Below are 14,232 nucleotides of genomic sequence, written 5' to 3' on the forward strand. Positions count from 1 at the left end.
AAAGAATCTACCCTCAACAAAGAAAAAACCACTTAAGGGAAGAATTTGTTTCCCCAGGCAGCAGTGTAGTTAAGCACAGATGACTTCCTTGAAGCAGCAGCTCCAATAAAGATTCCAGCTTTTTCAATATTATACTAGACACTTAAATGTTGGATGTTTAGCATGGAACTGAGCAGCTGCTTTAGGTGAGGGAATCCTTCCTACTGCATGATTGACAGACACTTAGAAAGCCAACAAGGCCTGTTCCCATGGATGGGATATGGACTCCCACAATTTAACTATTTTAAGTCCAAGCTTAAATAAAGTTGTGTGGCAGCTGAAGTTTTCAGAGTAACCGTGGTCCATACCCACTCAGAGATGCACTAGTGGTATATCTTGAGTCTGTGAAGCCACGTTGGTTGGAACGTTGTCATGACTTTTCCCTTGCAGCTTCTAGGCTGTGGGGGGGAGGGGGAGGAGGAGGAGGAAAGGGATCTGGGTACCAATTACCTCAACTGGAGAGTTGAAGTTAGGACTTGGAAGAGGGGAAGGTGGGGAGTGGACCATGCATAGGACACCACTAAATCATGCAGAGGTGAGGTAAGTCACTTGTTTCCAGACCATCAGTATGACTGCCACACCTGATAGTGAAATAACTTGCATTCCCTCACAAATAAGATTCATTCATAAACACTTTTATTCTTAGTCAGCTTTAAGGTTGAACTGTACATGCAGAGTTGCATAAATCACAAGATTTACAGTGGATTCTATTCTATGGTAGAGTGCAATCCAAAATCCTTTTACAGTATAAAAAGACAGATTTTAACATCAAGACTTTGAAACATAGGAGTATGGGGGTTAAAGCTTCCCCAAATATTTCAGCTCTTCTAGATACCTAGTTACTAGGTACTGTATGCCAGACATGTTTAGTGAGTGAGGAGCTGTATAACAGATTACAACTTTTAAACATCCAGATAGCATAACATTAAATTACTTTTCCCATATTTCTGGCAATAAAGAATAAGCCAAAACCCCTGCCATCTGCAACCAGCTCTTACAGACAAAATAATTACTCCCTTGCCTGTCTAGGGTGTTACAGTGTTAATGCACCAAGAAAAACAAAACATTCCCTTCATGGCATTTCTATCTCACATTAGCTAAAAAAGCAATGTAACAAAAATAAGGTATAACAATCTTTGAAAATAAATATAAAGAGGGAATGCAGATAGTGTCAATTGTTTTGGCAGGTAACATTCATAATATACAAAATATAACTTATTCAAATTAGCCAAGGACATCCTCAATTTTCTGTAAGCTCGCTGGCTATTTTAGTCCACTTCCTCCATACGTGAAGTGTCATCATCTCCTTCAAGTGGTGGCATCTCCTCAGCAACTGCTGGGCTAGTTTCTTCCGTAGCAGCATCATCTTCATCAATGCCTGTACAAAAAGCACAAGTGTACAATTAAGACCATCCAGAAATATATTAATCTAATACTAGAGTTCAGAACAAACAATTCTATGTCCTTCATATCATAGGCAAGACTGATTACTCAACTGCACCCTCAATTTGGACAAGAAAAAATGTTGATCTGCAGCCATTAAATTCCTCCCAAGAAGAGTATGTACATGTGAACTAGGATTATAAATTCAATAATTTTACTTACCAAGACCAAGTTTGATCATTCTATAAATACGGTTAGCATGTGTCTGGGGATCCTCCAAACTGAAACCAGAGGACAGGAGTGCGGTTTCATACAACAAAATAACCAGATCCTTCACTGACTTGTCATTCTTGTCAGCCTCTGCTTTCTGCCTTAGTGTTTCAATGATGGAATGATCAGGATTTATCTCAAGGTGTTTCTTTGCTGCCATGTAGCCCATTGTGGAGTTGTCTCTCAGTGCTTGGGCTTTCATTATCCTCTCCATATTGGCAGTCCAGCCATATGTACTTGTTACAATGCAACATGGGGAGGTCACCAAACGGTTGGAGACCACAACCTGTTGAGCAGAAACATTAATTACCACAAAGTTGGTGGTTTCTGTAGGGTTTAAGATACTACAGATATGCTGAACTGCAGAAATTGTTTAGAGTACCTGCATAAGCTAAGTGATAAAATACAGCAGGACCCATGATGTAGTCAACATCTGTAGATCCACATCATAAAGTGGAATTTGAAGATACTTTAACTATTTAAAGTCCAATGGACCATCTACTAACGGACTAATCTTGTTTCACTCTGATTAGAAGCCAAAGCATCTCCCACCACTTGACAGACTCAAATTGATTATAAAGACTAGATGTTCCAACCCTATTTTTTTTGGTGGGTGAGAGAAAGTAGTAACAACTGTACTGATAGACTACGCGCTAGTTACTACTGTTGGATAAAAAAAAGACTAGTAGTTGAGTCATGCCTTAATCTTTTTTGCATCTAAAGGGATAAGGGGCACACAGATTGCCTGATTATACAGTTTATTTAAAAAACCTAGCTAGTAATTTTAGGATGAGACATGGAGTATTAAATACTTTTTGCCAAGCAACACTAAGTAGAACAGTTTTACACGTTCCTCATTCTTCACCTTGCCTTAAAAACACACACTTAACCCTGAGAAGTGAGAAAGTGTTCCATATAAGACAGGAATGATAAACTAGCAATACTTGTGGTGCTAGAGCTCTTAAGTGCTGACTAAAGGCTGTCTCGTTAACACTTAGACCATTCCTCACAATAGCCTGTAAGAGCTTACTAATCAGAAGAGTGATGTACAGTTGGGGTGAGACTGCCTACAAAGAGTGAGAGGTTCATCATACCTTTTCCACTTTCTTTTCAAGTATGTCCTTCATGATTTTGCAGAGGTTTTCAAACTTTGCCTTCTTCTCCTCCTGTTTCTTTTTCTCCTCTTCATCCTCTGGAAGCTCCAAACCCTCCTTTGTTACAGAAACTAAGGTCTTGCCTTCAAATTCCTTTAACTGCTGCACACAGTACTCATCAATAGGTTCAATCATGTAAATTACCTCCAGACCATGTTTGCGAAGGCGTTCCACAAAAGCAGAATTTGCTACCTGATCTTTGGTTTCACCTGAAAGAAGAATTCCACTTTTTAACTTAAGCCACAACTACTGACTACAGTAGATGAGTATAGAAACTGTCCCTTCTCAAGGTATCTGAGATTCTCATACAAGTAAGCTTGAGTTGTCCCAGAAGAGCAATGGAGCAGCAAACAGCCAGGTTGTTCTGTACAGATGACTGGAAATTGAAGACTGGCTAAAATGCTAACCTTGTTTTGGTGCTTGTGGAAAGGGGCCTTGCAATTTCAGCCTAAGGTGCCAAAAGTAATTTGTGAAGTGCACTACTGAGCCACCCGAGGCCATCTGTCTGAGGGACTGCTTACAAAAGTGGAGTCTCCCTTCCCATGTATCAGATACATGCCTGAAAGGACATTGGGCTTTCCTATTTGTCCTCTGCAAAGAGGTTTGCACTTGCTCCCTCAACAGGTTCAGCCTTATCCTTGAGCAGCTCTGAACCTAGTCATGAAATCCAGAAGCTTGAAGCCGTTTGCCTAAGGCCACTTGGATTTTGACGCTAAGCCATACATGCCCTTTTATAGAAACGTCTTAAAAGCAGGGCGTTTATCAGGATGAAAGATAAGCTATACCAGTCCCTTAATCATGAAGGCCTAGCAATCCATGGTTGAAGGACAGCAGTTGCAGATTGGTAATACCTACTCCAGAAGAGATCACAGCTCATGAATTTAGCATGTTGTACTTTTAATACAGCTCTAATTTCTCAGACAGACATTCTCAAACACTAGGTGAAGTACCACAGGGATCATAAGAAGCCAATTTAAGTGTGTTGAGTTGAAGTTTGAGACTATTGCACCAAGAACTTCTACTTCAGCACCTGAAATTGTTGTAGTTCTCCCCCCCCCCCCCAAAAGAAAGTAAATTCAAAAGATACGGAATAGCAAAAATATGGAGGCTGCCTGTTATTTCAGAGGCTCCCTAGCAGTCACTGACATTCCTGACTGGAATGTTTGCAAGGTATAAACTGGGGCCATACAAATGCCAGTAGAAACCTTGTTTGTGCCCAGCACTGCTTCTCTCAAAAGACAGCTACTTAATTCTTGAACATTAGACTGGGAACAGACCCACAGAGGTCAATTCCACGAGTACGGAAAATACACAAGCATGACATTTAGAACATGGATACTTGTCACCGATTCCATCAGGTGCTCAGAAGAGAAATATTCACCATGTAGCTTGCCTCCATGTGCATTTTCCAACATGCACGGATATTGGGTGGAGTTCACCTGCGTATGACTACTAAGGGATTAAATGGAATAACCTTGCTTCAGACAGGCTTTAAAAAAAGACTTCTAAAAAGGTAGCTCTAAGTTAGAGAAAGACTCACTTGTGAAAGGTTATACATGTTTTTGTATTGCTGGCTCACTTGTTCAATTATTAACTAATCCCAACATGCAGTATTCATGTGGTGACAGCATGTGGTATGATAGCCTATGGAGCAAGAACTGCCAGTCCACAACAAGACTATTTAAAAAACAGATAGGACAAGTAGTTGGAAAGCATCTACCTATGGCACAAGTTCTGGTGCCTGCCTGAGTTATTAGATAGCAAGCAAAGGTCCAGTACATTTGGAAGCTCTTAAACACCAAAGCTGAAAGTAGTTGCAATTAACTTACCTGTAATGTAATATATGTGTTTCTGGTTTTCCTTCATCCGAGTACAATAGTCTTTCAAAGAGACCATCTCATCACCAGATGCAGAAGTGTAGTACCTCAACAATTCTGAGAGTTTCTTTCGGTTTTGGGAATCTTCATGTATGCCAAGCTGGAAAAAAAACCTATAAATATAAAATCTCACCTTTTCAAACTACATGCTCATACTGTGCAAGTGCCAATAATAAAAGCAGTTAATATAAATCCTTGATAGAAGCCACCATGCAAACAGACCAAGTTCTTGCTAAAATACTAAAAGGTCACTGACCTTAATATTTTTAGAGAACTGCTCATAAAATTTCTTGTAGTTCTCCTTGTCTTCTGCTAATTCAGTGAAGAGTTCCAAGCATTTCTTGACCAAGTTCTTTCTTATAACTTTCAGAATCTTGCTCTGCTGCAGCATTTCACGGGAAATATTTAGAGGCAGATCTTCAGAGTCCACCACTCCCCGCATGAAGTCTGTAAGAAAGTGTGTGTCATATCTTGCAAACTAAGAGAAAGCTTTACAATGAGATTAATAATCTTAATAAATTACATGTATTACAAATACATAGTAAAAGGTTTTTGGGTTTTTTTCTTTTTTTCCATTTTATTTTATTTTAATTTAGAGGCTTGCGTTTTTGAATAGAGCAGGGGTGGGCAAACTTTTTGGCCCAAGGGCCACAGCGGCATTAAGAAACAGTATGCAGGGCCAGGTAGGGAAGGATGTGCCTCCGCAAACAGGCTGGCCCCCAGCCCCTATCCGCCCCCTCCCACTTCCTGCCCCCCTCAGAACTGCCAACCCATCCAACCACCCCCCCCCAGGTCCCTGACCCCATCCACACACCCGCCCCAGCTCCCCTGCCCCATCCACCCCCCCTTTGTCCCCTAACCACCCCCACCTGGGACCCCCCAGGACCCCACCCAACCCCCTGCTCCCTCTTGTCCCCCCTCCCGGGACCTTCCCCAATCCAACACCCCCTGCTCCCACCCCCCCAAACCTCTGCCCCATTTAACTGCCCCCCAGGACCTCCTGCCTCCCCGAGCAGCAGACAGGCTTATTGGAAAGCCTGGGAGGTGTGTGGGCACAAGCCACGCTGCCCATGCAGTGGCATAGCTGCAGGAGAGTGGGGGCAGCAGGGGAGGGACCATGGGCCAGCCTCCCCAGCCAGGAGCTCAGGGACCAGGCAAGACAGTCCTGCGGGCCACAGTTTGCCCACCTCTGCTTTAGGGAGTTCCTTTTCTCCAAAAGGAAAACTAAAGAATCAGATAATCAACCCTCTTCATTGTTCTGTCTTACGCTTCCACATTCACATCTTAAAGAAAAAACCAATCACATTTTAGTCACTATTTATGGACTCACAAAAGGTGTTTCTATTTTTTCCACCAATGTACATGACAGGTGATCAGAGGAATGTTACTTCTCAAATAAGGGCCTACTTACTCAGATATTCAGGGATTAGCTCCTCACAGTTATCCATGATGAAGACTCTGCGTACATACAATTTAATGTTATTCTTTTTCTTTCTGTTCTCAAACAAGTCAAAGGGTGCACGTCTTGGGACAAATAGAAGCGCTCTGAATTCTAGCTGCCCTTCCACAGAAAAGTGCTGCAAGAAAGTAAGCCAAGGTTTAAGAATCTTTAAAGTTAGCTTGATGCATTTTACAGTGTTTGGAAGACATTCATGGCCACTTCACTTAGCTGGGGCTATGACGTCTAAGAGACATTTTTGACATCTTCACTAATAAAATGGCATTGCTTTCTTAATCAAGGTTGTCAATCAACAGCACAGCAAGAGTCAGAAGCTGTTCTCCTAGTCTCCACCAGCATGCAGGTCTTAGTGGAAGGCATGTTCAACTATTGTAGAATTTGAACTCTACAGGATCTCTTTAGGCAGGGCTCCTACAGTGCCATAAGAACCTACGATCCATTATATTTAGTCTGTTTTGCATGTATTCACTTTGATTGTCAAAGACAATTCCTAACTGTAGGAAAACTTTACTGATCAGAGCCTGAGAAATGCTGCTGCCTACATTAGGTTTAAGAACTTAACTTGGTTTTACAAGGCCTATGCTTTCTAGTTTCAGATGTGCACAAATCAAGTGATATAAAAAAACTCTGAATATCCTCAAGTTAGAAAATTGCTGTAGCACTCAGTGTAACAGCAGTTTTAGTAGGCATATAGTGAAACTTTCATCACCCTCAACCAAGCAGAGAGATCTCTTCAAGTACTTAGGTATCTTTTTATTAGGACAACAAACCTAGACAACACCCAAAGCACACAACTGAAGTAGGATCTACTGGGCTTTCAGCCATTTCAATTTCAGATACGAGTCCTACTTACTTTCACTGCTAAGTGGTCTTCCCAATCATTGGTCAGGCTTTTGTAGAATTCTCCATATTCCTCATTGGTGATATCATCTGGATTCCGTGTCCAGATTGGCTTGGTTTTGTTGAGCTCCTCTTGGTCAATGTATTTCTCCTTAATCTTCTTTTTCTTCTTCTTGTCCCCATCTTTCTTTTCTTCCTCCTCATCAGAGCCAACATCCTCAATCTCTGGTTTATCTTCTGTCTTTTCTTCTTTTTCCTCTTTCTCTTCTTCTTTTTCCTCTGCCTCATCATCACTTACTTCCTTATCCCGTTCTTTTTCCACCTAAAAAGATTAGAAATTTAAGTGAAGATTGACTTCATAGCATGTTATACGAGTTAGAGGCCCTGATAATAAGCTTTTCATGCACGCCCATGTCCTCAACTGTTTTGGGCTGGATACCCTATATATATTGCAACCACCAAGTTCTCTCCCCTTGCTCCTAACCTCTAATTAAAGATTTAATGTAAAAATGTGATAAAATTGTCTCCCCCTTTGTTTTTTTAACTACAGTATTGCACTTGGTTTTCTGTTACCTAACACCCCAGTGTTTAAGCATAGAGAAGAAATCAAAAAGTAGTAGTGCTGCACAATCCTGAATAGCTAGACACTGTTTGCACTGGGAAAAAACTAAACAAGTTTATTTGGTGAAAGCCTTGTTAAAAAGAGACGGAGAAGTCATTCTAAGACACTTTAAGGATGCTCTGTAAGGAGGCCCTCTGATTTTTAGTTTCAACTGATGAACAGCAACAACACACCTCTGATAAAGCCAGATTTCATTCTTCTTGTATCCAATAAAGATCAGAAAAACATCAGAACTGGTTACTTGTATCAAAGGGGCTGTCTACACAGAGCACTAATACAGACTCCATGGGTGTAATTTCTAAAGCACACTAATGTGTTACATATTAATTGTTCCATGTAAACCCTGCTGGTGCACACTAAAGGTCTGAAACAGTACTATGTTAGAGTGCAGTAGGGAACAACACTACAAAGATTACTTTGTTACAGTATAGACCGAGAGAAAGCCCTGAAAAAACCCTTAGTCTTTGGACATCTACACAGAACTCAGAAATTGCTAAAATAAACCCCAAAACAAAGTTAAACTCCAAACAGAAGACTTCTGTATATGAAGCTAAAGTTTACTGAAGCCATTAGGTTTAACAGTATATCTTTAATGATGTACTGTGTTATGCCACTCACTGCCCATCATGTTTTAGGTTATACATCTTTTACTCTATTCTGTGACTCCATGTATGAAGAGGACCAGGTCTGACAGCACTGTTGATTCCCAGGAGTCCCCAACAGCAAGTAAGGAAAAAGCAAGAGATTCTTAGACAAATTATATACACACACACATATTATATATATATATATATATAATACACACTAGTATATTAATGATTTTTAATCTTGTCTCACTTTAGAATAAAATTTTTGTACTGCTGAGATACTATGGCTAAACCTTCTATTGTACCACTAAACATTATAATGTGGTCATTTTGAAGTGATTAAATTTTACTAGTTTAATTTACTGTTAGCATTCCAACCTGAACACTTACAAAGAGTGTAATTGGATAACCAATGAACTGAGAGTGCTTCTTCACAATTTCCTTGATTCGTCTTTCCTCCAAGTACTCTGTCTGGTCTTCCTTAAGATGCAAAATAACCTTTGTACCCCGACCCAAAGGTTCCCCTAGAATAAAGATTTAAGAGTTTTACTGCAAGCACCAATAATTGTGTTTGGCAAGGTGCTAGTTTAACTAGTCGGGTTTTTACATCTTGATCAGAAGTAAGATTCTAATTAAACACCTTCTGCTTAAGATTATCCATATTATGTCCCCAATTTATTTGGGGACAGAGCTTTCCTGTACATCCACATTTACATAGTAATTTTATACTTACTTCCGTGTGTCAGGCAGGTCACCTGCACTCATGCTTTTACAATAATGTATTAGCCCTCCTTTAAAACCACATGATCTTTAATATAAGATATGCACCCTAACTACAATCCATGCAGCATACAAACAAATCACAGCTCCCTTTGTAGTTGAGCTATCCTCTGAAATAAAACTTTCTAATCTGAACTGCTACCTCACATTCTTATCCTTTTTACAAGAGAAATGCAGGTCCGCTGCTGCACTATTATTGTAACTTACTTATAACTGAATTAATTTTTCAGCAGAGGTTAACACTACCCTGAGGAGCAGTTGTTTTAACTGCAGTTTCATTTTACATGATACCATATGCTACTGCTGTTCCATCTTCAAAACCATTCCATAATACGGGGAAACACATTAATGAGGGGCTGCTTCAGAGCTATCTGTGCAACAGAATGTTAGCACTTACCATTATCAAGTCTTACAGTGAATGATCCTCCAGCAGAAGACTCCCAAGCATACTGCTCATCATCATTGTGCTTGGTGATCACTGTTACTTTCTCAGCAACCAAGTAGGCAGAGTAGAAGCCAACACCAAACTGACCAATCATAGAAATATCAGCACCTGCTTGCAATGCCTCCATGAAGGCTTTGGTGCCAGATTTGGCAATAGTACCCAGGTTGTTAACCAGATCAGCTTTAGTCATCCCTATGCCAGTATCCACAATGGTAAGGGTGCGATCATGCTTGTTGGGAAGAAGGTTAATTTTCAGATCTTTTCCAGAATCTAGTTTGCTTGGATCAGTCAAACTCTCATATCTGATTTTATCCAAAGCCTACAAAACAAGAGGCAACTATCAGATCCCTCAACACACTACTGGCATTTAGATAGCAATGTCACTTAATTATTTCCATTACTTACATCTGATGAATTAGAAATCAGCTCTCTCAGGAAGATCTCCTTGTTGGAATAGAAAGTGTTGATGATCAGAGACATCAACTGAGCTATTTCAGCCTGGAAGGCAAAGGTCTCCACCTCCTCCTCCATTGGTTGGTCTTGAGTCTGCACAGCTTCTGGCATCTGTAGAAATAAGTGAAGTTGTAGCTCTGTAAGACATCTCTGTAGAAAGGCTCTTAAAACAAGCACATAGTATTCATCTGTTTTATGTTCAACCACTAGAACTTCTTTTAACAAGTACCACCACTTTGGGATAGAAGGGTTACTGAGAGCATGGATAACATTTTAAATATATCAGACTGAATAAGAGAATCCCAGTTGGTATTCTCTTCCGGCTGGCAGTGAAGAATGCTCCAACTCTTATAGCCCTTATCTGGAAAGACCTGGCAGTGATGGATGAGCACAACTCTCTGCTGCTGAGTTACTTAAAACTTTGTCCTCCTGAGGAGCAATTTGCCCGATTGCCTACCATGCATTTTTAAGGAGTCAGCCCAATATTGTGACTCTTTCAGGATTCTTCATCCTCAGAGTTGCAGGAGCTATTTAGAAAGGGAGAAGTGAAACTGTGTTGAATACCTGAATTGGCTTCTAGATGTTCTGCCTTGTCTGTCTAAATATATGCACTTTTACACAAGTCAAAAAATTTAAATGAGTTTCCAGAGCATCTAGGGACTGTCAATACAAAGTTAACATTACAGACTAACCTGAAATTCCAGCATTTAAGTTTGACCTTATACAACATTTGGTACTAGAAAATAACTTGCAAAACATACCGACAATTGTACCCTTCTAATGGCAGAAAGAAGAACTCACAATCTGGTTATTGTTTCCAGCAGCCACCTAATTTTTTTTTTTTTTTTTGCTGAGTGATCAGTCACAAATTGTGAGCTCTCTCCTCAAGCCTGTAGAGCAGATAATTCATACAACCCAAAACTATGTATGTGCAACCGCACTGACTGTTTAACAGACAAAATGGCATTCTCTTGCTCATACCCCTCAGCCAGACAACGGTGCTATACATTAGTTGTAATGAGAGCGCAATTTGGTATAATCCACTGGTTACGTCCTAGTTGCAAAAGAGCAGGTTTTGCAGTCTGGGGAAGCCCAGTGCCACAGTCACATCCCTGTTTTACCGGCTACAGTACCGGCTTGAACCGAATCCCCCTAAAGCTCAGAGAGAGACCTTACTAGCAATGTGCTTCTCCAGAGCCATAGCGCGGTAAGAAGCACCACGGAACCGGGTCAAGTTCAGATTCCAGCCTCCCCCGCGGTGAGTACTGTACGTTGTATCGTTTACAGCGGGTAGAGCTGGAAACCAGGGAGGTATCAGCGCCGCACTCTCTCCACACATGGGGGCACAGCGCCCCCTACAGGCTCCGGCCCGGAACAGATTCTAGAAACTGCCAGAGCCTTCCCCCCCCCCACCCCCCACGCCTTCCCCACCCACTCGCCGCAAGAGCGAGTCCGTTACGCCCTCCCCTCCGCAGCCGGTCCCCGCCTCTCTGCTCAGCTAGACACCCGCATCCACACGAGCTACCCCGACAGCCCCTTCTCCACCCCCCCCCCCCGCGCTGCCAGTCTCCATCATCCCCCTTCCGCACGTGAGCCAGCCTCGTCCCCGAGCCCATCACCGCCCGCCGGCCCTTGCACCGCCAGAGCCGGTCCGCTCCCCGAGCCTGCTCCGGCCCCTCCGCGTGTGAAGCCAGAGCCGGTCTCCTCCGCGTCTCTCCGTCCCCAGCAATTCCCCAGAACAAACGCGAATCCCCGCAGCAGCCGCCTAGGGGTCACTTCCCGCAAGGCCAGACACCGCTCTGCGGGTGGCTCTTTCGGCAGGGGCTGCCTGCGCCCCTTACACCGCCCTGCAAGCGCGCCGCCGGTCCCCTCTCCCGCGAGCAGGGCTACCGGTCTCCGCTCCGCGAAAGGACCTCCGCCATCAGCCCAAGTCACCCGCCTCCCCCGGGCTGGGGAAGGGGTTGCTGAGAGGACCATCCTCTGATAGATCCTCCCGTCACCGCTACCTCCGCGTCTCACCTTAGCGGTGACAGCTGTAACTGCTTCTCTCCGTTAACCGTACTTCTCTCTCCGCACTAACAGCACTGATATTCGCCCCCTCCCGCCCGCCTTATATACCGCCGGCGCCGCCTCCTTCCAGAACCATCGGGAACCTTCACTGACAGGCACGGGGGTGGCGACTCCAACCCTCATCACGGGAGGGGAGGGGCCGAGAGGGGGAAGTCGCTGGGGAACAAATGCGCATGCGCCAGAACGAAATACCTCAGTTTGCGCACGCGTTTCTCGTCTGTCAGCTAGCTGAGAATACTGCGCATGCGCCATCCGAAGCCCCGTTCGCACACGCGCTCCCTTTCCGGCAGTCGCCTCTGAAGGCGGCGGTAGGAAATGCGCTTGCGCGAGATCAACTGTCATCGGTTGGCTTGGGAAAGGGGGGTGCGGATTGCGCAAATCGCAAAGTGACTTCATTCTTTGCAAACCCGAACTCCGCCCCGAGCCTATCCCCTCCCTCCGAACGTCCTAGAAGGAGGCGGGACCCGTTAGACTGTCTCCCTCTGCCAAGTCCCGCCTCTCCTGCTCTTCCTCCTTCCCCCACCCCGCTTCCCTCAGAAGGTCCTAGAAACAGCCAGAAGCGACACACTCTCCCCCCCCCCGGGCATCAGAACGGGCAAGAGACGGGCGGGGGGGGGGGCGTTAGGATCGCCTCCGTCTGCCCTTCCCCTCAGGCTCTCTGCGCGTTACTCTGCACGGCGCCGGGGCGTCCCTCCTCATACCATGGTGCCTGGCTTTGGGGCACCCCTAGGCCACGTTTCATGCACGACCTTGGGGTGCTACCCCCCGCATGGCAGGCTGCAGTGCACAGCCCTGGGGCACATCCTCCCCCTGCCACACTTCAGTGCATTAGCCTGGGGCACGGCCTGCATGTTAAACTCACCGCATGCCCCTGGGGTGCTCCCCCCAGGCTATACTGCATGGCCCTGCAGCGACCCCTCATGTTTCATTGCATGGCCCTGGGCCACCCACCCACGCTACACTGCACTGCACAGCCCTGTACATGTAGTGCGTGGCCTTGGGGCACCCCCTCACAGGACACGCTGCACTGCATGTTTCTGGGGCAACCTCCTGGCATGCCACGCTGCACTGACGGCTGTGGGGCACCTCCCCGCACCTAGGGTGGCCAGTTTTGGTTGGATGTACTCCTGGAGGTTTTCCTCACATTACATAATCTTTAATTAAAGATGAATCTTTAATTCCTGGAGACCAGGGCAATCCTGAAAGGTTGGTAACCCTACCCCTCCCTGCATACCATGCTGAGCTGCACAGCCCTGGGGTGCCCTCCCCTCTGTATGCCATACTGGGTTGTACTGGTGCTTCTCTGCCTAGCTGCTATCCCTTATGGCACAGGCGCCAACTTTCCAGTGTGTGGGGGGTGGGGGAGCTTCACCCCTGGCTCTGCCCCCGACACCTCTTCCCCCAAGTCCCCACCCCGCCCCATTCCACCCCCACCCCCGAGCGCACCATGTCCTCCCTCCTCCCCATCTACCCTGAGCCTCCTGCATGCTGCATGGAGGGCGGGAGGCATGGGGAGGGAGGGGAGGCAGTGATCAGCAGGGCCCACCGACTGGTGAGAGGTGCTGGGGGAAGAAAGGAGGGCTGATAGGGGGGCTGCTGGTGGATGCTCAGCACCCACCATTTTTTCCCTGTGGGTGCTCCAGCCCCGGAGCACCCACGGAGTCGCCGCCTATGCCTCATGGATATTCTGTGCAGCTCCTAAAAGGACTTTCCAGCCATGCAGAGAGGACAGATCTTGCATTTTAAGTAAAGGGTTGTGCATAGCATCAGTCCAGTACAGCAAATTTTGAGCCAAAACCTAAACAAATCAAAACCAGAAACTGAACAAAATAAAAAAAATTGAAATTTCCCACAAAACAAAATTCAAAAATAAATTAATTTTGGGTCAATCAGAATGTTCCATTTAGAATTAAAACATTTTGCTCTGATTTTGACCTTTAAAAAATGTTTTTAATATAAAAAACAATGACTTTCATGTGAACACATTCTAACCACTTCATTTTGGATTTTTTTCCAAAATGAAATTTCATTTAATGTGGACACCTTTTTCAATATGTGTCACTTTTGGAAAAAACAGAATTTTTTAATAGAAAAAATATTTCAACTCTACTTACAGTCTAACATCCTGATCTTGCCATCTGACCCACATAAGCAGAATTGATTGCCGGATCAGGGCCCATGGGCCTGATTTTTTGTGTGGTCCCTTGACTTCAGTGAGGATTGTGGGCTTTCAGCACCTTTCAGGGTTGAGAC

General features: G+C 44.5%; 1 protein-coding gene across 1 annotated transcript; it reads right to left on the minus strand.

The window, feature by feature from the left end:
* Window positions 1–658: 658 nt before the first annotated feature.
* HSP90AA1 (heat shock protein 90 alpha family class A member 1) lies at window positions 659–12,076 on the minus strand. The gene is made up of 11 exons (XM_074956254.1): window positions 11,929–12,076; window positions 9,862–10,020; window positions 9,409–9,775; window positions 8,622–8,755; window positions 7,036–7,344; window positions 6,135–6,300; window positions 4,980–5,170; window positions 4,676–4,823; window positions 2,787–3,055; window positions 1,645–1,978; window positions 659–1,417 (listed from the first exon to the last, which is right to left on the minus strand). The coding sequence occupies exons 2-11, from the start codon at window positions 10,018–10,020 to the stop codon at window positions 1,308–1,310; spliced, it is 2,187 nt and encodes a 728-aa protein (XP_074812355.1). The 5' UTR covers window positions 11,929–12,076; the 3' UTR covers window positions 659–1,307.
* Window positions 12,077–14,232: the final 2,156 nt, after the last annotated feature.

This window comes from Natator depressus, chromosome 6 (genome assembly GCF_965152275.1).
Source record: "Natator depressus isolate rNatDep1 chromosome 6, rNatDep2.hap1, whole genome shotgun sequence".
Lineage (NCBI taxonomy): Eukaryota > Metazoa > Chordata > Testudines > Cheloniidae > Natator > Natator depressus.

Coding starts and splice junctions, on each gene's coding strand:
- HSP90AA1 (XM_074956254.1), bottom strand. CDS start 10,020: ATGCCAGAAGCTGTGCAGACTCAAGACCAACCAATGGAGGAGGAGGTG. Junction 9,776..9,861: donor TGATTTCTAATTCATCAGAT/GTAAGTAATGGA, acceptor CTTGTTTTGTAG/GCTTTGGATAAAATCAGATA. Junction 1,418..1,644: donor AATGATCAAACTTGGTCTTG/GTAAGTAAAATT, acceptor CTTTTTGTACAG/GCATTGATGAAGATGATGCT.